The sequence below is a fragment of the Leucoraja erinacea genome, unplaced genomic scaffold, assembly GCF_028641065.1.
Source record: "Leucoraja erinacea ecotype New England unplaced genomic scaffold, Leri_hhj_1 Leri_183S, whole genome shotgun sequence".
NCBI classification, from domain to species: Eukaryota; Metazoa; Chordata; class Chondrichthyes; order Rajiformes; family Rajidae; genus Leucoraja; species Leucoraja erinaceus.
This window is the reverse complement of record NW_026576084.1, coordinates 47907-71665: the sequence shown is the minus strand read 5'-3', so window position 1 is coordinate 71665 and position 23759 is coordinate 47907. Positions and strand designations below refer to the sequence as shown.

At 53.5% G+C, this 23759-nt stretch overlaps 1 protein-coding gene across 1 annotated transcript; it reads left to right on the top strand.

The window, feature by feature from the left end:
* The first annotated feature begins 8 nt into the window (after positions 1 to 8).
* On the top strand, positions 9 to 23393 carry LOC129716187 (nuclear factor 7, ovary-like). The gene is given in 10 exon segments (XM_055666057.1): positions 9 to 46; positions 167 to 272; positions 274 to 361; positions 396 to 481; positions 4600 to 4799; positions 6616 to 6661; positions 15131 to 15358; positions 17436 to 17458; positions 20009 to 20124; positions 22858 to 23393. Coding segments are annotated over 10 exon segments (1452 nt in total). The 3' UTR covers positions 23379 to 23393.
* Positions 23394 to 23759: the final 366 nt, after the last annotated feature.

Here is a 23759-nt window from a genome sequence, read left to right as displayed (position 1 = left end):
GATCAAAGATGGCGCCGCCCTCTGTCGTCATCAGCCCACGTCAGCGGCAAACCGTCTGTGACTTGACGCGGGGAGCGGTGGTCGGGCGCATGCGCGGAGCGGGGTGGTGGTGTGAGGCGAGCATGCGCAGTGGGAGCGGGAGCGGGAGCGGTTGGGTGGGGGGGAGGGGGAGGGAGGAAGATGGCGGCGGCGGGACAACGACGACGACGACGACGACGGCCGGGGCCCTGCGGCGGGAGCTCAGCTGCTCCGTCTGCCTCGAGCTCTTCCGCCAGCCCCGTCATCCTGGGCTGCGGGCACAGCTTCTGCCGCGCCTGCATCGGCCGCGTGTGGGGAGAGCCGGGAGCGGCAGCGGCGGCTGGTGCAGCAGGGCGGGGGAGGGGGAGGGGCGGATCGCGGCGGCGGCGGCGGGGCCGGATATGGGCGGGGGTCGAGGCGCCGGCCGCGGGCGGGAGTTACTCGGTGTCCGCAGTGTCGTCAGGTGAGGGCGGCGCCCCCCCCCCCCCGCGGCACGTGACCCCCAGTGTGAGCTCGTCCCCCCTCCCCACGTGACCCCCATTCACACCCCACACACGTGACCCCCCAGTGTGATCCTCGCCCCCCCCACACACGTGACCCCACCAGTGTGATCCTCGCCTCGCCCCCCCACACACGTGACCCCCCAGTGTGAGCCTCGCCCCCTCCGCACACACGTGACCCTCATTCTCCGCCTAACACACACGAGACGCCATTCACACCCCACACACGTGACCCCCAGTGTGTGAGCCTCGCCCCCCTCCCCACACACGTGACCCCCAGTGTGAGCCTCAACCCCCACACACGTGACCCCCCCCATTCACACCCCACACGTGACCCCCCAGTGTGAGCCTCGCCCCCTCCCCACACACCGTGACCCCCCAGTGTAATCCTCGCCCCTCCCCACACACGTGACCCCCATTCACACCCCACGCACGTGACCCCCCGTGTGAGCCTCGCCCCCTCCCCACACACGTGACCCCCATCCACGCACCTCACACACGTGACCCCATTCACACCCCCCCACACGTGACCCCCCCGTGTTAGCCCTCGCCTCCTCCACACACACGTGACCCCCAGTGGTGTGAGCCTCGCCCCCCATACACGTGACCCTCATTCCCCGCCTAACACACACGTGACCCCCATTCACGCCCCACACACGTGACCCCCATTCACACACGCCCCCCCCCGTGTGAGCCTCGTCCCCTCCCCACACACGTTTGACCCCATTCACAACACCCCACACACGTGACCCCCAGTGTGAGCCTCGCCCCTCCCCCCACACACATGACCCACCAGTGTGAGCCTCGCCCCCCACACACGTGACCCCATTCACACCCCACACACATGACCCACCAGTGTGAGCCTCGCCCCCTCCACACACACGTGACCCCATTCACGCCCCCACACACGTGACCCCCCGTGTGAGCCTCGTCCCCCCTCCACACACACGTGACCCCCATTCACACGCCTAACACACACGTGACCCCATTACGTCCCACACACGTGACCCCCCCAGTGTGATCCTCGCCCCTCCGCACACACGTGACCCCCATTCACACCCCACACACGTGACCCCCAGTGTGAGCCTCGTCCCCACACACGTGACCCCCCAGTGTGATCCCCTCGTGCCCCATTCTCCCCCCACACACGTGACCCCCCCCCATTTCACTCCCCACACACGTGATCCCCCAGTGTGAGCCTCGCCCCCTCCCCACACACGTGACCCCCCAGTGCGAGCCTCGCCCCCTCCACACACACGTGACCCCATTCACAAGCCTAACACACACGTGACTCCATCCACACACCCCACACACGTGACCCCCTCAGTGTGAGCCTCGCCCCCCTCCCCACACACGTGACCCAGTGAGAGCCTCGCCCCTTCCCACACACGTGACCGCTTCACGCCCCACACACGTGACCCAGTGTGATCCGCTCCCCCTCACACGTGACCCAATCCACACACCACACGAGGACGTATTGACACCCCACACATGATCCCATTCAAACTTCACACACACATGATCCCATTCACACACCTCACACACGTGACCCCATTCACACACCTCTCACACACGTGACCCCATTCACACACCTCACACACGTGACCCCATTCACACACCTCACACACACATGAGCCCCATTCAAACTTCACACACACGTGACCCCCATTCACACACCTCTCACACACGTGACCCCATTCACACCACCTCTCACACCCGTGACCCCATTCACACACCTCACACACACGTGACCCCATTCACACACCTCACACACACGTGACCCCATTCACACACCTCACACACGCGACCCCATTCACACACCTCTCACACACGTGACCCCATTCACACACCTCACACACACGTGACCCCATTCACACACCTCACACACACGTGACCCCATTCACACACCTCACACACACATGATCCCATTCAAACCACACACCTCACACACGTGACCCCATTCACACACCTCTCACACACGTGACCCCATTCACACACCTCTCACACACGTGACCCCATTCACACACCTCTCACACACGTGACCCCATTCACACACCTCACACACACGTGACCCCATTCACACACCTCACACACACGTCACCCCACACACACCCCTCACACACCCACCACCCCACTCACACCTCACACACACACGACCCCATTCACACACCTCTCACACACACGTGACCCCATTCACACACACACACACACACACGTGACCCCATTCACACACCTCTCACACACGTGACCCCATTCACACCTCACACACGTGACGTGACTCCACCCACGCACCTCACACACACTTGACCCACACACGTGACCCCATTCACACACCTCACACACACGTGACCCCATTCACACACCTCACACACACGTGACCCCATTCACACACCTCACCACACACGTGACCCCACACACACACACACACACACACACGTGACCCCATTCACACAGCCCCACACACACGTCACACACACGTGACCCCATTCCCACACACACACACGTGACCCCATTCACACCCTCTCACACACGTGACCCCATTCACACACCTCTCACACACGTGACCCCATTCACACACCTCTCTTACACAACACCCCACCCCCATTCACACACCACACACACGTGACCCCATTCACACACCTCACACACACGTGACCCCATTCACACACACACACACACCCACACACACCTCACACGTGACCCCATTCACACACCTCACACACGTGACCCCATTCACACACCTCACACACGTGACCCCCCATTCACACACCTCACACACACGTGACCCCATTCACACACCTCATACACGTGACCCCATTCACACACCTCACACACACATGATCCCATTCAAACTTCACACACACGTGACCCCATTCACACCTCACACACGTGACCCCATTCACACACCTCACACACACGTGACCCCATTCACACACCTCACACACACGTGACCCCATTCACACACCTCACACACACGTGACCCCATTCACACACCTCACACACGTGACCCCATTCACACACCTCACACACACGTGACCCCATTCACACACCTCTCACACACGTGACCCCATTCACACACTTCTCACACACGTGACCCCATTCACACACCTCACACACGTGACTCCATCCACGCACCTCACACACGTGACCCAATTTACACACGTGACCCCATTCACACACCTCACATACACGTGACCCCATTCACACACCTCACACACGTGACCCCATTCACACCTCTCACACACGTGACCCCATTCACACCTTCGCACCGCGTGCCTCCGCCACCCGCGGGACCATCGCACCTCGACTCCCGCACACACGTGACCGTATTCACACGTAACCCCGTCTGCAACGTGACACATTCACAGCCCACACGCTACCCGTTGACATCTCCTGCGTGACCCCATTCACACCCTCGTGACCCCGCCTCACACAAATCCGCGGAGACCAATTCACTGGATGTTTTCAAGAGAGTTAGATTTAGCTCTTGGGGCTAACGGAATCAAGGGATCTGGAGAAAAAGCAGGAACGGGGTACTATAGACAATAGACAATAGGTGCAGGAGTGGGCCATTCGGCCCTTCGAGCCAGCACCGCCATTCAATGTGATCATGGCTGATCATCCCCAATCAGTACCCCGTTCCTGCCTTCTCCCCATATCCTCTGACCCCGCTATCTTTAAGAGCCCTATCTAGCTCTCTCTTGAAAGTATCCAGAGAACCGGCCTCCACCGCCCTCTGAGGCAGAGAATTCCACAGACTCACCACTCTCTGTGAGAAAAGGTGTTTACTCGTCTCCATTCTAAATGGCCGACCCCTTATTCTTAAACTGTGTGCGGCCCCTGGTTCTGGACTCCCCCAACATCGGGAACATGTTTCCTGCCTCTAGCGTGTCCAAACCCTTAACAATCTTATATGTTTCAATGAGATCTCCTCTCATCCTTGTAAATTCCAGAGTGTATTGTGATACACTGATTGTGGACGATCAGCCATGATCACATTGAATGGCGCGGCGCTGGCTCGAAGGGCCGAATGGCCTACTCTTGCACCTGATTCCTGTGTTTCTGTGTTTCCTGCCCACAGACCTTCCCAGCTCAAAGCTTCACCAAGAACTTCCTGGCTGCCAACCTGGTGGAGCGGCTGCGGGAGGCGAAGCCCGTTCCCCGCACGCCCAGCGTGGCGTGGCCGAGGCAGTGCCGCGAGCACGACAAGCCCCTCACCGTCTACTGCGCCACGGACCAGCAGCTCATCTGTGACCTGTGTAGGACGTCCAAGGCACACCGGTGAGGGAACCGCCCTTATACCCTTCCCCTTTCCACCTTCCCCCCTCCTCTCTCCTTCCCCCTTCCCTCCCCCTTCCCTTCCCCTTTCCTCCTTCCCTCTTTTCCTTCTTCCCGCCTTCCCTCCTTCCCTCCCTCCTCTCTCATCCTTCTCTCTCACCCTCTCCCCTCCTCCTCTTTTTTCCCCTCGCCCCTCTTCCCCTCTCACCCCCTCTTCTCTCACCCCCTCCTCCTCTCCTTTCGAAATGCTCTCTCCTTCCCCCTTCCCTTTCTTCCCCTTCCCTCTCTCCCCCCCTCCCTCTCTCTCTCCTCCCTCTCTCCCCCCCTCCCTCCTTTCCCCCCTCTCTCCTCCCCCCCTCCCCTCTCCTTCCCCTTCCCTCTCCCCTTCCCTTCTCCCTCCTTCCCTCCTCTCCTCCTTCCCCTCCTCTCTCCTCCCTCCCCTCTCTCTCCCCCTCTCTCTCCCATCCCCCTCTCTCCCCCCCTCCTTCTCTCTCCCGCCCACTCCCTCTCTCTCCCCTCCCTCCCCCCTCCGTCTCTCTCTCCCCAACCTTTCTCTCTCTGCCTCTCTCTCCCCCTCTCTCCCCCTCTCCCCTCTCCTCCCCTCCTCTCCCTCTCCTTTTCTTCCCCTCTCACCTCCTCCCCCTCTCTCTCCTCCCTCCTCTCTCCAACCCTCCTTCTCTCTCCTTCCCCTTCCTCCCCTTCCTCCTTCCCTCCTTCCTCCTTCCCCCTCCTCCCCCTCTCCCCCCCTCACCCTCTCCTCTCCTCACCCTCTCCTCTCCCCTCTCCCTTCCCCTTCCTCCCCCTTCCCTTCTCTCCTCCCCTCCTCCTTCCTCCTTCCCTCCCTCCCTCTCTCCTCTCACCCCTCTCTCCTCTCTCTCCCCCTCCTCTCTCCCCTTTTCTCTCTCTCTTCTCCTCCCCTTCCCTCCCCTCCCTCCCCTCCTCCTCTCCTCCCTCTCTCACCCTCTCCTCTCCCCCTCTCCCCTCCCACCCTCTCCTCTCGCACCCCTCTCCCCTCCCTCCCCTCTCCTCTCCCCCCCCCCCCTCTCTCCTCTCCTCTCCTCCCATCTCCTCTCCTCTCCTCTCCTCTCCTCTCCTCTCCTCCCTCTGTCCCCTCTCCCCCCTCTCCCCCTCTCTCTCTCTCTCTCCTCTCTCTCTCTCCTCTCTTCCCTCTCACCCCCTCCCCCCGCTCCCCTCTCTCTCTCCCTCTCCCTTCCCTCCTTCCTCCTTTCCCTCCTCCTCTCTCCTCTCTCACCCTCTCCTCTCGCTCCTCATCCCCTCTCCCCCTCCTCTCTTCTCCCCCCCCTCTCTCTCCCCCATTCTCTCTCCTTCCCCTTCCCTCCCCTTCCCTCCTTCCCCTCCCTCCTCCCCCCTCCTCCTCTCTCCCCCCCTCCTCTCGCACCCCTCCCCTCTCACCCCTCCTCTCTCTCTCCCACTCTCCCCTCCTCTCTCTCTCCCCCCTCTCTCCCCTCTCTCCTCCACCCCTGTTCTTTTCTCCTCCACTCTTTCTCCCCCCTTTCTTCCCCCACCCTTTCCCTCCCCCTGTCCCCCCTACTCCGTATTCTCCCCCCTCCTCTCCTCTCCCTTCCCTCCTCCCCCATCCTCCCCCCCCCCCCCCCACCTTCTCCACCCTTTCTCTCCCTCTCTCACCCCTATTTTCTCCCCCACTCTGTCTCCCCACTCTTCCCCCTCCCCCTCTCATCCTCCTGCTCCCCATTTCCCCCTCCACCCTTCTCCCCTCCCCCCCCCTCCTCCCCCCCCCCCCCCCCACTTCTCTCCCCTGGCGAACTTTGCGCTCAGTTCTACTCTCCTTTGCGTCTAGGAGTTGCGATATTCTACTCGTTCAGGAACTAACTGAAGAGTACCCGGTAAGCAGAGCGCTCGCCACGTTGCCGCGGATACGACCGGACGCTCTTTAGCTAGTCCGGAGTGTTCAGTTGTTTAAAGGAATCGATATCATTCAATATCAGTTGTATTCGTCACATTGCACATAAAGTGCAAGTGAAATGAATTTGCCAGCAGCGGTACAATGAAGAAAGAACACACAAAAACACACTAAAAATGTAACACAAACATCCACCACCGCATTCATCACTGTTTGGCCAGTCCTCCTCCATTTTCCCCCGTGGTCGGGACCTCAACCCTCCGCAGTCAACGCTGCGGGCGTCCTGATGAGTAGACACGGTAAAAGTCCCGGTAAGTCCTGAATTGGCGCTTCCCAACCGGAGACCGCGGCTTCAGATCAGTGGTTCCCAACCTTTTTTAGCTCATGGGCCCTCTTGGGATCTTTTAATTTTTCTGTGCCCCCCCACCCCCCCCTGACATTATCAGCGGAAACAAAGTACTTCAATATTATAATAACTTCCATAAAAATATCAGTGTCTATAGGGTGATTTCACCAAATGTCAAATGAGCGTAGATCCCCCCCGTCACGTGACCGAAAAATTTAACTGGAGGACATGTGTCACTTCGGTACATGTTAGCGAATGGGGAAACACGCACTTTCCCACCCGTTAAAAACATGGAAAACGGCCGATTTTTGAGCTGAAATTTTCTGTGCTAGTCGGGGTGACCGTGAAGCACAGCGACCTACATTTTCAGGCAAAAAAAAAGATAGAAAGTGAGGTAATTACAAGAGGGAACTGAAGGTGGAAAAACAGCGGAAGTGAACAGCCGACATTTGCCGTGGAGATTTAAAGATCCAAAATATCGGGAATTATCGCAGGCATTATTAACTTTTGATGAAATTCAGCGAGCAAACGCGATAATTCCCGATATTTTGGATCTTTAAATCTCCACGGCAAATGTCGGCTGTTCACTTCGGCTTTTTTCCACCTTCAGTTCCCTCTTGTAATTACCTTACTTTCTATCTTTTTTTTGGCCTGAAAATTTAGGTCACGGTCACCCCGACTAGCACAGAAAATTTCAGCTCAAAAATCGCCGTTTTCCATGTTTTTAACGGGTGGGAAAGTGCGTGTTTCCCCATTCACTAACATGTACCGAAGTGACATATGTCCTCCAGTTAAATTTTTCGGTCACGTGAGGGGGAGATCTACGCTCATTTGACATTTGGTGAAATCACCCTATTCATTGCACATATATGCTCTTTTATTCTATTCCACAAACATAAAAAATATTTCAACTACATGGATTTCAATTTATTAGAACTAGGAGGCAACAGGGTGGTAGCTCTGTGGCCCCCTTCATTGAACCTTGGTTTATACTCTCTAGACTTGTTTTATACTCTCTAGACTTGGTTTATACTCTCTAGACTTGGTTTATACTCTCTAGACTTGGTTTATACGCTCTAGACTTGGTTTATACTCTCTAGAATTTAGGAGATTGAGAGGGGATCTTATAGAAACTTACAAAATTCTTAAGGGGTTGGACAGGCTAGATGCAGGAAGATTGTTCCCGGTGTTGGGGAAGTCCAGGACAAGGGGGTCACAGCTTAAGGATAAGGGGGAAATCCTTTAAAACCGAGATGAGGAGAACTTTTTTCACACAGAGAGTGGTGAATCTCTGGAACTCTCTGCCACAGAGGGTAGTTGAGGCCAGTTCATTGGCTATATTTAAGAGGGAGTTAGATGTGGCCCTTGTGGCCAAGGGGATCAGAGGGTATGGAGAGAAGGCAGGTACGGGATACTGAGTTGGATGATCAGCCATGATCATATTGAATGGCGGTGCAGGCTCGAAAGGCCGAATGGCCTACTCCTGCACCTAATTTCTATGTTTCTATGTAACCTGTGGCCCCCTAAATCCCCAAATTTTTCTGTGGCCCCCCCTGAAATTTGCCATGGCCCCAGGTTGGGACTCATTGGTGTAGAGGACACAAAATGCCGGTGGGACTCAGCAGGTCAGGCAGCATCCCCGGAGAACATGATAGGTGATGCATCGGGGTCTGGGCCCTTTTAGACTTTAGACATACAGCGCAGAAACAGGCCCACCGAGCCAGCGATCACCCACATAACACCAAGGACGATTTAGAATGAGCCAATTGAGCTTTGGAGTGTGGGAGGAAACCGGAGCACCCGGAGACAACCCACACAGGTCACGGGGAGAACGAACAAACTCACAACGGACCAGGATCTAACCCGGGCCCATGGCGCTGTGAAGCAGCCATTCCTTCTCTTGGGAGACGTCGCCGGTCCCCGCTGAGTTACTCTAGCACTTTTGCGTCTTGCCTTCGGCATAAACCAGCATCTGCAGTTCCTTCCCGCACAAGAAGAACTGCAGGTGCTGCTTCGAACGTTCGTCAGCCATTGCAGCAGAATTAGGCCATTCGGACAAGAGAGGGATAATGGAATCACGGGATACGGGGAGAAAGCAGGAACGGGGTCCTGATTTTAGAGGATCAGTCATGATCATGTTGAATGGTTTGATCGCGCTGGAGGCAGGAAACATGTTCCCGACGTTGGGGGAGTCCAGGACCAGGGGCCACACACACACACAGTTTAAGAATACGGGGTCGGCCATTTAGAACGGAGACGAGGAAACACTTTTTCTCACAGAGAGTTGCAAATCTGTGGAATTCTCTGCCTCAGAGGGCGGTGGAGGCCGGTTCTCTGGATACTTTCAAGAGAGAGCTAGATAGGGCTCTTAAAGATAGCGGAGTCAGGGGAGAAAGCAGGAACGTGGTACTGATTGGGGATGATCAGCCATGATCACATTGAATGGCAATGCTGGCTCGAAGGTTCACCCGAATGGCCTATGTCAGGACTGTCTATGAAGTCTGGATTGTCTTGGTTTATAATGGCGGGTGCTGGCTCGAAGGGGCCTTATGAACTTACTCCTAACGGCACCTATTGTCTATTGCAGGAAGATTGTTGAATGGTGGTGCTGGCCAGGAAAGGGCCAAATGGCCTATAAGGGGGAAATCCTTTAAAATGTTTCTATCACTTTTGGCCACAGCCCCGTGGTACCTCTCTGAGCTCTCTGCCACAGAGGGTAGTCTAGGCCACAGTTCATTGGCTATATTTCAGAGGGGTTCAGATGTGGCCCTTGTGGTACCAAGGTCTAAGGGCGGAAGCTCAGGTACGGGATAGAGCCTTTGGATGTTGCTGCCATGGCACTCTGGAATGGCGGTGCCGCTCGAATCAACAGGCCCCTTCACTGTCCATCTTTAAATCCTCCCTAAAAACTCACTTTTATTCACTGGCTTTCGACACTGGCTGAGACATGTCTATTGTCTGTTGAATGGCGGTGCTGGCTTGAATGGCTTTTAATCGTCACTGTTTTTATACTCCTGTCGTCCTAATGGTTTTAGTAGTTAGTAATAACTTTTTGTTGACTTCCCATGTACAGCACTTTGTGGTAACTGATGTTGTCTAAAAGCGCTTTATAAATAAAGTTATTATTATTATTATTATTATTATTATCCATGGCCTGTGTCTCCAAACTGTGGGCAGATCAAGCCAGCGTTCAGGACAGGTGAGCGGGTGGTCATTTACCAGCCGTGGCCATGAGGTGGCGACACCGCCCCACCGCGCGCGGCCCCAGCCTCTCTGCCGCTGATTCATCTGTGTACGAGACCCGCACGCAGCCTGGCCTTTTTCCGTAAGCTCGGCGTAGAGTCACCGTGCCGGTAAACGGTCCTTCTGCACTGTCACTGGGGGCTCCGTCAACTCTGACTCACAGCGCTGTGGTTTTCTTTCCCAGGCGAGAGACATAACAGGAAAGCACACTGCTGGGGGGGGGGGGGGGGGGGGGGGGGGGGGGGGGGGGAGGGGCGGTGAGGAAAGGGAGCGCGCCGTCCACAAAATACACACCACGGTTTCCCGCCGGGGCCAATCCACCCGCACCTTGCTGAGAGAATGGAGCGGCTGTGGGCTTGTACACTCTGTGGAGTTTAGAAGGATGAGAGGGCATCTCATTGAGGGAGTGCAGAGAAGGTTCACCAGACTGATTCCTGGGATGTCAGGACTGTCTTATGAAGAAAGACTGGATAGACGTCGGTTTATACTCTCTAGAATTTAGGAGAATGAGAGGGGATCTTATAGAAACTCACAAAATTCTTAAGGGGTTGGACAGGCTAGATGCAGGAAGATTGTTCCCGATGTTGGGGAAGTCCAGAACAAGGGGTCACAGCTTAAGGATAAGGGGGAAATCCTTTAAAACCGAGATGAGAAGAACTTTTTTCACACACAGAGTGGTGAATCTCTGGAACTCTCTGCCACAGAGGGTAGTTGAGGCCAGTTCATTGGCTATATTTAAGAGGGAGTTAGATGTGGCCCTTGTGGCTAAGGGGATCAGGGGGTATCGAAAGAAGGCAGGGATGGGATACTGAGTTGGATGAACAGCCATGATCATATTGAATGGCGGTGCAGGCTCGAAGGGCCGAATGGCCTACTCCTGCACCTATTTTCTATGTTTCTATGAAACATATAAGATCGTTAAGGGCTTGGACACGCTAGAGGCAGGAAACATGTTCCCGATGTTGGGGGAGTCCAGAACCAGGGGCCACACACACACAGTTTAAGAATAAGCTATTTTTAAGAGCCCTATCTAGCTCTCTCTTGAAAGTATCCAGAGAACCGCCCTCTGAGGCAGAGGATTCCACAGACACACAACTCTCTGTGTGAAAAAGTGTTTCCTCGTCTCCGTTCTAAATGGCTTACCCCTTATTCTTACAAGCCCAGCAACTCCATTCTCTCAGCATATGACAGTCCCGCCATCCCGGGAATTAACCTCGTGAACCAACGCTGCACTCCCTCAATAGCAAGAATATCCTTCCTCAAATTAGGGGACTAAAACTGCACACAATACTCCAGGTGTGGTCTCACTAGGGCCCTGTACAGCTGCAGAAGGACCTCCTTGCTGCTATACTCGAATGCTCTTGTTATAAAGGCCAACATGCCATTCGCTTTCTTCACTGCCTGCTTGCTTAAGAATTGTACATGTTTCTGGACTCCCCCAACATGGGGAACATGTTTCCTGCCTCTAGCGTGTCCAATCCCTTAATAATCTTAGTCAAGTCAAGTCAAGTCAAGAGAGTTTATTGTCATGTGTCCAAGATAGGACAATGAAATTCTTGCTTTGCTTCAGCACAACAGAACATAGCAGGCATGAATACAGAACAGATCAGTGTGTCCATATACCATTGTATAATTGTATAAATATATAAATATGGTCTATTAATGTTCAGAGATTTGTTTCAGTTAAGTTTAATAGCCTGATGGCTGTGGGGAAGTAGCTATTTCTGAACCTGGATGTTGCAGTCTTCAGGCTCCTGTACCTTCTACCTGAAGGCAGCGGAGAGATGAGTGAGTGGCCAGGATGGTGTGGGTCCTTGATGATGCTGCCAGCCTTTTTGAGGCAGCGACTGCGATAAATCCCCTCGATGGTGGGGAGTTCAGAGCCGATGATGGACTGGGTAGTGTTTACAACTTTTTGTAGTCTTTTCCGCTCCAGGGCGCTCAAGTTGCCGAACCAAGCCACGATGCAACCGGTCAGCATGCTCTCTACTGTGCACCTGTAGAAGTTCGAGAGAGTCCTCCTTGACAAGCCAACTCTCCGTAATCTTCTCAGGAAGTAGAGGCGCTGATGTGCTTTCTTTATGATTGCATCAGTGTTCTGGGACCAGGAGAGATCTTCGGAGATGTGCACGCCCAGGAATTTGAAGCTCTTGACCCTTTCCACCATCGACCCGTTGATATAAACGGGGCTGTGGGTCCCCATCCTACCCCTTCCAAAGTCCACAATCAGTTCCATGGTTTTGCTGGTGTTGAGGGCCAGGTTGTTGTGCATTTGGTCAATCGGTCGATCTCACTTCTATACTCTGACTCGTCTCCATCAGTGAAACGTCCCACAACAGTTCCTCGACAGCTTTCTTAATAATTGCATCAGTGTTCTCGGACCAGGAGAGATCTTATATGTTTCGTGTAATATTTTATTATTTCAAGATTTAAAACTAATGTAACGTTTCACTGGCCCGGGGCAGCCGGCAGCCTGAAGTCGCAGCCTGAAGCCGCGGTCCGCAGAGTTCCAGCTGCTGCGGCGTCTATAACCATATAACCATATAACAATTACAGCACGGAAACAGGCCATCTCGGCCCTACAAGTCCATGCCGAACAAATTTTTTTCCCCTTAGTCCCACCTGCCTGCACTCGTACCATAACCCTCCATTCCCTTCTCATCCATATGCCTATCCAATTTATTTTTAAATGATACCAATGAACCTGCCTCCACCACTTCCACTGGGAGCTCATTCCACACCGCTACCACTCTCTGCGTAAAGAAGTTCCCCCTCATATTACCCCTAAACTTCTGTCCCTTAATTCTGAAGTCATGTCCTCTTGTTTGAATCTTCCCTATTCTCAAAGGGAAAAGCTTGTCCACATCAACTCTGTCTATCCCTCTCATCATTTTAAAGACCTCTATCAAGTCCCCCCTTAACCTTCTGCGCCTCAGAGAATAAAGACCTAACTTATTCGACCTATCTCTGTAACTTAGTTGTTGAAACCCAGGCAACATTCTAGTAAACGGCAACATCCAGTCTACAGCAGCTGGAACTTTTTCGTGGGGGACCCGGGGGAAGAAGAAGCCGCCATTGCCGGAGTTATCCGCGGGCCCGGCATGGACTTACCATCACCCCTGGAGCGGAGCTACAACCGCCGGCCCTGCAGTCTACGGTGCTTCTGGCTGCGGCGGGGACTTTAAATCTCAACCGCCGGCCTGCGGCCTACACAATCTTGAAGCCGCGGTCTCCGGTGAGGAAAGACCGATCCTGGACTGGACTCTGGACTCTGGTCCGGTCCACTGGGGGGGGGAATGGAGGAGGACGGCCAAAATTTTTTGTGCCTTCCACCACACAGTGATGAATGCTGTGGTGGATGTTTATGTTACATGTTGTGTCCTGTTTATGCATTGTCTTATTTTGTTAACCCATCTTTACGCTTTGTATGGAACTGATTTTTAAATTATGTAAAGCACTTTGGGGTCAATGAAAATTGACTATAAGATTCAGATTCAGATTCAATTTAATTGTCATTGTCAGTGTACAGTACAGAGACAACTAAATGCATTTAGCATCTCCCTGGAAGAGCGACATAGCAAACGGTTTGAATAAAAAAAAAGAAGTGGCCGGGGGGGGGGGGTGGTGGTGATTGGCAGTCACCGAGGTACGTTGTTGAGTAGAGTGACAGCCGCCGGGAAGAAGCTGTTCCTCGACCTGCTGGTTCGGCAACGGAGAGACCTGTACCGCCTCCAGGATGGTAGGAGGGTAAACAGTCCATGGCTGGGGTGAGAGCAGTCCTTGGCGATGCTGAGCGCCCTCCGCAGACAGCGCTTGCTTTGGACAGGCTCAATGGAGGGGAGCGTGGAACCGGTGATGCGTTGGGCAATTTTCACCACCCTCTGCAATGCCTTCCGGTCGGAGACAGAGCAGTTGCCCATACCATACTGTGATGCAGTTGGTAAGGATGCTCTCGATGGTGCAGCGGTAGAAGTTCACCAGGATCTGAGGAGACAGGTGGACCTTCGTCAGTCTCCTCTGATCAAGAAGAGACGCTGATGAGCCTTCTTGATCAGAGTAGAGGTATTGTGGGTCCAAGAGAGGTCATCGGAGATGTTGACTCCCAGGAACCTGAAGCTAGAAACACGTTCCACCTCCGTCCCGTTGATGTGGATGGGGGTGTGCGTGCCGCCTCTGGACTTCCTGAAGTCTACAATGAGCTCCTTGGTCTTCTTGGAGTTAAGGGCCAGGTTGTTGTCAGCGCACCATGCTGCTAAGTGCTGGACCTCCTCCCTGTAGGCCAGCTCATCGTTGTTGCTGATGAGGCCAATCACCGTTGTATCATCTGCATACTTGATGATGGTGTTAGTACCATGTACAGGTGTGCAGTCATAGGTGAAGAGGGGAGTAGAGGAGGGGGCTCAGCACACAGCCCTGAGGAACGCCGGTGTTCAGGGTGAGGGTTGAAGAGGTGTGCTTGTCTAACCTCACAGACTGGGGTCTGTTGGTTAGAAAGTCCAGTATCCAGTTGCAGAGGGAGGGGTCGATGCCCAGGTTACCGAGTTTGGTGATCAGTTTTGATGGAATAATGGTGTTGAATGCTGAGCTGTAATCGATGAACAGCATTCTTACATAAGTGTCTCTGTTGTCAAGGTGGGAGAGGGCGGAGTGAAGTGCCGTTGAGATGGCATCCTCCGTACTCCTGTTCTTGCTCGTTCCCCTCGGGTCGAGGGGACTGATCATCCCCAATCCTTGGTCTTCTTGGAGTTAAGGGCCAACTATAAATGTGCTATATAAATAAAGTTATTATTATTATTATTATTATTATAAAACCTGTTGTTACATCTATCTCTCTGCGAAATCTCTCCCGGGGTGGGAAAGCAGAAGAAGAGAAGGAAAGAACTGAAGGAGAAGATCGAGAAGGAGTTTGCGAAACTGATCGAGTTTCTGATCGAGCAGCGGGAGATGCTGCTGATGCAGTTGGAGGAGGAGGAGAAGGTGGCGTTGGCTGAGATGGAGGCCGGGGAGATGGACCTGGCGGCCACCATCGTGGAGCTGGAGAAATCCATCGCCTACATCCAGAGCAAGCTGCGCAAGTCCGTCTCCCTGGAGGTAAGGCACGGCGGAGAAATAGGTGCAAAATATGCTGGAGAAACTCAGCGGGTGGGGCAGCACAGTGGCGGACTGGCCTGGGTGTCAGCTTGCCCGATGGCAAGTGGGCCCCTGATGAAGTTGTGGTCTCCTAATCTGAGGAAAGACATGCTTGCCATAGAGGGAGTACAGAGAAGGTTCACCAGACTGATTCCTGGGAGGGCAGGACTTTCACATGAAGAAAGACTGGATAGACTCGGCTTGTTCCTTCCTGAACAGTGAAGGTAAAACTACAGGGTCTTGGTGAGACCACACCTGGAGTATTGCGTACAGTTTTGGTCTCCTAATCTGAGGAAAGACATTCTTCATAGCAAAAGGATTTGAGTATAGGAGCAGGGAGGTTCTACTGCAGGTGTACAGGGTCTTGGTGAGACCACACCTGGAGTATTGCGTACAGTCTTGGTCTCCTAATCTGAGGAAAGACATTCTTCATAGCAAAAGGATTTGAGTATAGGAGCAGGGAGGTTCTACTGCAGTTGTACAGGGTCTTGGTGAGACCACACCTGGAGTATTGCGTACAGTTTTGGCCTCCTAATCTGAGGAAAGACATTCTTGCCATAGAGAGAGTACAGAGAAGGTTCACCAGACTGATTCCTGGGAGGGCAGGACTTTCATATGAAGAAAGACTGGATAGACTCGGCTTGTTCCTTCCTGAACAGTGAAGGTAAAACTACAGGGCCTTGGTGAGACCACACCTGGAGTATTGCGTACAGTTTTGGTCTCCTAATCTGAGGAAAGACATTCTTGCCATAGAGGGAGTACAGAGTAGGTTCACCAGACTGATTCCTGGGATGGCAGGACATTTCATATGACGAAAGACTCGGCTTGTACTCGCTAGAATTTAGAAGATTGAGGGGGGATCTTATAGAAACTTACAAAATTCTTAAGGGGTTGGACAGGCTAGATGCAGGAAGATTGTTCTCGATGTTGGGGAAGTCCAGGACAAGGGGTCACACACAGTTTAAGGATAAGGGGGAAATCCTTTAGGACCGAGATGAGAAAAACATTTTTTTTACACAGAGAGTGGTGAATCTGTGGAATTCTCTGCCACAGAAGGTAGTTGAGGCCACACAGTTCATTGGCTATATTTAAGAGGGAGTTAGATGTGGCCCTTGTGGCTAAAGGGATCAGGGGGTTTGGAGAGAAGGCAGGGAGATGGGATACTGAGTTGGATGATCAGCCATGATCATATTGAATGGCGGTGCTGGTGCAGGCTCGAAGGGCCGAATGGCCTCTACTCCTGTACCTATTGTCTATGTTTCTATGAAGTGGGCCCCCTATATCAAGTGGTAATCAATATTTTTTAACCCAGTTCGCCACTGAGGCAGCATCTATGGAGCGAAGGAATAGGTAACGTTTCGGGTCGAGACCCTTCTTCAGACCTGTCAAACCAGCATTTACAGCACTGGGAAAGAATGGGAGGGGGTGGTGGGTGGGGTGTGGGGTGTAGTAGACCACACGGGTTAAAGCCTGGGACTTTACGGGGCGACGTTCGAAGTAGGAAGGAACTGCAGACGCTGGTTTCAACCGAAAACAAGACACAAAATGCTGGAGTAACTCAGCGTCTCTGGAGAGAAGGGACCTGCGACGTTTCGGGTCGGGACCCATCTTCAGAGCGAGCATCAGAGGAGAGGGAGAGACGCGGATAAGCAAGGGTAAGGCGTGAAAACAGAGCAGTGGGGACGGTGATCGAGGACAGAGTAGAGTGGACCGCTGTTCGCTGCGGGAAGGTGACAACGAGGAGTACAGAGATAAAACGAGGAGTACAGAGATAAAATGTCATTGGGGAGGACAGTCGGGGAAGGGGGGAGGGGATGGAGAGAAGGGATTAGAGAAGTCAAAGGGTCTCGACCTGAAACGTCAACCATACCTTCTCTCCAGAGATGCTGCCCATCCCGCTGAGTTACTCCAGCTTTTTGTGTCTACGATTTAACCCATTGTCATTCCGACCACTTGCATCTATCTACCCCAGTGAGTGCTACATATATACGAAACAAAACCCAAACCAATTTCTCTCTCCCCTTCTTTTGTATTTCAGGAAATGCTGGACACAATTTCTCAGTAAGTTCATCATCACCCTCTTGATTTCTTCTTTAAACTACGGGTGGTTGGCGCCACTGCCCGCTGACTCACGGCGCTGGAGACCCGGGATCTTTCCCGACCTGCAGTGACGTCTGTCCGGGTTGCGGGGAGTTTTGCACGTTCTCCCCGCGAGCGCGTGGCTTTTCTCCGGGTGTTTTGGCTTTTTTTCTCCCTTTCAGCTTCAGAGATACAGCGCGGAAAACCGGGGCCTCTTCGGCCCACCGAGTCCGTGCCGACCAGCGATCCCCGCACTCTTAACACCGTCCCACACACACACACACTGGGGGACAATTTACACTTATACCAAGCTGATTAACCTGCCACGTCTTTGAAGTGTGGGAGGAAACCGAGAGAAAAGATCTGGGAAAAAATCCACGCAGAGAACGTGCAAACTCCGTGCAGACAGCGCCTGTAGTTGGGGTCGGACCCGAGTCTCCGGCGCTGTGAGGCAGCAACTCCACCGCGCCTCTCCGGTTTCCTCCCACACCCCAAAAGACGTGTGGGTTTGTAGGTTAATTGGCTTCTGTAAATTGTCCCTGGAGCGTAGGATAGAACGAGTTATAGGGATCAGGGGGTATGGAGAGAAGGCAGGTAGAGGATACTGAGTTGGATGATCAGCCATGATCATATTGAATGGCGAATGGTGCAGGCTCGAAGGGCCGAATGGCCTCGTCTTTGGAGTGTGGGAGGAAACCAAAGATCCAAATCTGAGGAAGGACATTATTGCCATAGAGGGAGTACAGAGAAGGTTCACCAGACTGATTCCTGGGATGGCAGGACTGTCTTATGAAGAAAGACTGGATAGACTTGGTTTATACTCTCTAGAATTTAGGATATTGAGAGGGGATCTTATAGAAACCTACAACATTCTTAAGGGGTTGGACAGGCTAGATGCAGGAAGATTGCTCCCGATGTTGGGGAAGTCCAGGACAAGGGGTCACAGCTTAAGGATAAGGGGGAAATCCTTTAAAACCGAGATGAGAAGAACTTTTTTCACACAGAGAGTGGTGAATCTCTGGATCTCTCTGCCACAGAGGGTAGTTGAGGCCACACAGTTCATTGGCTATATTTAAGAGGGAGTTAGATGTGGCCCTTGTGGCTAAAGGGATCAGGGGGTATGGAGAGAAGGCAGGTACGGGATACTGAGTTGGATGATCAGCCATGATCATATTGAATGGCGAATGGTGCAGGCTCGAAGGGCCGAATGGCCTCTACTCCTGCACCTATTTTCTCTGTTTCTAGTGTGAACGTCTGGCACGGACTCAACGGGCCGAAGGGCCTGTTTCCACACTGTATCTCTAAACCAGAGATGTCTATGGAGCGAAGGAAATAGGCGACATTTCGGGCCGAAACCCTTCTTCAGACTGATCAAGGATAGTCCGAGATTCACCAATGATATAGATAGTAGCACAGCACTGCTCTCTGGTTGTGGTGGGACGGTTCAGTTGCCCGATAACAGCCGGGAAGAAACTGTCCCTGAATCTAGAGGTGGGTGTGCGTTTGTTTTCATACTTCTGTACCTCTTGCCCGATGGGAGAGGGGATAGGAAGGAGTGGCCGGGGTGCAGGTAGTTGAGGCCACAGTTCATTGGCTATATTTAAGAGACTTGGTTTATACTCTCTAGAATTTAGGAGATTGAGACGGGATCTTATAGAAACTTACAAAATTCTTAAGGGGTTGGACAGGCTAGATGCAGGAAGATTGTTCCCGATGTTGGGGAAGTCCAGGACAAGGGGTCACAGCTTAAGGATAAGGGGAAAATCCTTTAAAACCGAGATGAGAAGAACGTTTTTCACACAGAGTGTGGTGAATCTCTGGAACTCTCTGCCACAGAGGGTAGTTGAGGCCAGTTCATTGCCTATATTTAAGAGGGAGTTAGATGTGGCCCTTGTGGCTAAGGGGATCGGGGGGTATGGAGAGAAGGCAGGTACGGGATACTGAGTTGGATGATCAGCCATGATCATATTGAATGGTGGTGCAGGCTCGAAGGGCCGAATGGCCTACTCCTGCACCTAATTTCTATGTTTAAGAGGGAGTTAGATGTGGCACTTGTGGCTAAAGGGATCAGGGGGTATGGAGAGAAGGCAGGGATGGGATACTGAGTTGGATGATCAGCCATGATCAAATTGAATGGCGGTGCTGGTGCAGGCTCGAAGGGCCGAATGGCCTCTACTCCTGCACCGATCTTCTATGTTTCTATGACTTAACCCGATCTTGTGTCCGTGTTACAAGAACACAATTAGGCCATTCGGCCCATCAGGTCTCCTCCACCATTCCATCCCTCTCAAAGGGGAGGATGTGGGGAGAAGACAAGAACAGCCTCACCCCTGACTGGTCCTTGACGATGCTGCTGGACTTGCCGAGGCAGCGCGACGGTCTGGGCTGCGTCCACAACTCCCGCGGTTCTGGGCGGAGTTGCCCCCAAACCGTCAAGCCCTTTGCGCGGGCGCATCTGTAGAAGTTGGCGAGAGTAGTTGGGGACATGCCGAACCTCCTCAGAGGGTCTGTCTCACCGAGGTTCTCTCCTAGGCCTATTCCGCGGCTGGGCAAGACCACCCTGATGAAGTTGAACCCACGATGGGAGACATTCACCGGACCCCTGCAACTGATCGTTTGGAAACGGATGCAGGATGTCATAAGCCCAGGTATCGAACGCCGCCCCCCCCCCCCCTCCTCCCATAGCCCGAGTAACCCAGCGGGACGGGCGGCTTCCCCGGGGAGAAGGAACGGGCGACATTCTTGTACAGGGTCTTGGTGAGACCACACCTGGAGTATTGCGTACAGTTTTGGTCTCCAAATCTGAGGAAGGACATTATTGCCATAGAGGGAGTACAGAGACGGTTCACCAGACTGATTCCTGGGATGGCAGGACTGTCTTATGAAGGAAGACTGGATAGACTTGGTTTATACTCTCTAGAATTTAGGAGATTGAGAGGGGATCTTATAGAAACTTACAAAATTCTTAAGGGGTTGGACAGGCTAGATGCAGGAAGATTGTTCCCGATGTTGGGGAAGTCCAGGACAAGGGGCCACACACACACAGTTTAAGGATAAAGGGAAGGAAGTCTTTTAGGACCGAGATGAGGAAAACATTTTTTTTCCCCCACACAGAGAGTGGTGAATCTGTGGAATTCTCTGCCACAGAAGGTAGTTGAGGCCACACAATTCATTGGCTATATTTAAGAGGGAGTTAGATGTGGCCCTTGTGGCTAAAGGGATCAGGGGGTATGGAGAGAGGGCAGGTACGGGATACTGAGTTGGATGAACAGCCATGATCATATCGAATGGCGGTGCAGGCTCGACGGGCCGAATGGCTACTCCGGCACCTATTTTCTATGTTTCGGGACTGAGAGTCGAGGGGGGAGGGGGGAGAGGGAAAGGAGAGACCTAGACGGGAAGAAATGGCGGAGTGAGACAGAGAGATATTTGGCAGGTGCCAAAACGAGGGATCAAACGTTGGCTGGGCCAGTGTTTCGCTGAAAGCCTCCACCTGAACCGACCTAATTTGAGGAAGGACATTCTTGCTATTGAGTGAGTGCAGCGTAGGTTCACCAGGTTAATTCCCGGGATGGCGGGACTGTCATATCCTAAGGGAATGGAGCGGCTGGGCTTGTACACTCTGGAGCTTAGAAGGATGAGAGGATATCTCATTGAAACATATAAGATTGTTAAGGTGTTTAAGAAGGAACTGCAGATGCTGGAAAATCGAAGGTAGACAAAAATGCTGGAGAAACTCAGCGGGTGCAGCAGCATCTATGGAGCGAAGGAAATAGGCAACGTTTCGGGACGAAACGTTGCCTATTTCCTTCGCTCCATAGATGCTGCTGCACCCGCTGAGTTTCTCCAGCATTTTTGTGTGCCTAAGATTGTTAAGGGCTTGGACACACCAGAGGCAGGAAACATGTTCCCGATGTTGGGGGGAGTCCAGAACCAGGGGCCACACACACACACAGTTTAAGAATAAGGGGCCAGCCATTTAGAACGGAGACGAGGAAAAACTTTTCCACCCAGAGAGTTGTGAATCTGTGGAATTCTCTGCCACAGATGGCAGTGGAGGCCGATTCACTGGATGTTTTCAGGAGAGAGTTAGATAGAGCTCTTGGGGCCAACGGAATCAAGGGATATGGGGAGAAGGCAGGAACGGGGTACTGATTGTGGATGATCAGCCATGATCACATTGAATGGTGGGTGCTGGCTCGAAGGGCCGAATGGCCTACTCCTGAACCTATTGTCTATTGAATAGAAACATAGAAAATAGTTGCAGGAGTAGGCCGTTCGGCCCTTCGAGCCTGCACCGCCATTCAATATGATCATGGCTGATCATCCAACTCAGTATCCTGTACCTGCCTTCTCTCCATACCCCCTGATCCCTTTAGCCACAAGGGCCACATCTAACTCCCTCTTAAATATAGCCAACGAACTGGCCTCAACTACCTTCTGTGGCAGAGAATTCCACAGATTCACCACTCTCTGTGTGTGGAAAATGTGGGTGCTGGCTGGATAGGGCCGAATGGCCTACTCCTGCACCTATTGTCTATTGTCTATTGAATGGTGGGTGGGAATCTCATTGAGGATGAGAGGGAATCTCATTGAAACAAGATTATTAAGGGTTCGGACATGCTAGAGGCAGGGGATATGGGGAGAAGGCAGGAACGGGGTACTGATTGGGGATGATCAGCCATGATGATATTGAATGGCGGTGCTGGCTCGAAGGACCGAATGGCCTACTCCTGCACCTATTGTCTATTGCCTATTGAATGGCGGGTGCTGGCTCGAAGGGCCGAATGGCCTACTCCTGCACCTATTGTCTATTGTCTATTGAATGGCGGTGCTGGCTCGAAGGGCCGAATGGCCTCTACTCCTGCACCTATTGTCTATTGTCTATTGAATGGCGGTGCTGGCTCGAAGGGGAGAATGGCCTACTCCTGCACCTATTGTCTATTGCCTATTGAATGGTGGGTGCTGGCTCGAAGGGCCGAATGGCCTCTACTCCTGCACCTAGTGTCTATTGCCTGTTGAATGGTGGGTGTGAATCTCATTGAGGATGAGAGGGAATCTCATTGAAAGATATAAGATTATTAAGGGTTTGGACATGCTAGAGGCAGGGGATATGGGGAGAAGGCAGGAACGGGGTACTGATTGGGGATGATCAGCCATGATCGTATTGAATGGCTCGAAGGGCCGAATGGCCTACTCCTGCACCTATTGTCTATTGTCTATTGAATGGTGGGTGCTGGCTCGAAGGGCCGAATGGCCTCTACTCCTGCACCTATTTAAAAAAAATGTTTTTTCGAACTGATGAACGAGAGGCCATTGCCATCCTTTGCTGCCAATGTGTTTTTGCCGTCCCTCTCTCTCACACACACACACACCCACAGTGCCGGAGAACCTGCGCTTCAACACGGCCAGTGCCCACCCCAACCTGCGCTTCAACGGCGACTGCACCTCGGTGGAGTCCTCGTCGTCCCGGGGCCCCGCGGCCGACAACCCCAAGCGTTTCGGCTCCTTCCACGCCGTGCTGGCCACCGCCCGCTTCTCCTCGGGCCGCCACTACTGGGAGGTGGAGGTGGGCTCGTCGCCGGCCTGGTACCTGGGCCTGACCTGCGTGCACTCCGCCCGCAAGGGCTACGTCAAACTGCGGCCCTCCAAGGGCTACTGGAGCATCTGCAAGCTGCTGCTCTACCTGATGAACAACGAGCGCCAGAGACCCCTGCACGTGGCCTCCGCCCTCTCCCGGGTGGGGGTCTACCTCGACTTCGAGGCCGGCCTGGTCTCCTTCTACGATGCGTGCGGCATGGCCCTCCTCTGTACCTTCAGCACCGCCTTCCGCTGTCCCGTGGTGCCATTCTTCAGCCCCAGCCGTGGGGTGGACAGCATTCTGAAGCTGCGGCACTTCTGAAACTCCCTCAACCTCCCCCCCCCTCCCTCTCCTACCTCCCTCCAAAACCCCTCTATCCCCTCACTCCCTCACCTCTCTCCCCCCCCACCTCCCTCCAAAAACTCTCTATCCCCTCCCTCTCCCACCCTCCCTCAAAACCTCTCTATCCCCTCTCCCCCCCCCCACCACCTCCCTCCAGAACCTCTCTATCCCCTCACCCCCACCTCTCTCAACCTCCCTCCAAACCCCCCCCTCCCTCAACCTCCCCCCACCCAACCTCCCTCCCCACCTCCCTCAAAACCTCTCTATCCCCTCCCCCCACCCACCTCCGTCCAAAACCTCTCTATCCCCCCCCCCCCCCTCGCTAACCTCCCCCCCACCTCCCCCCAAAACCTCTCTATC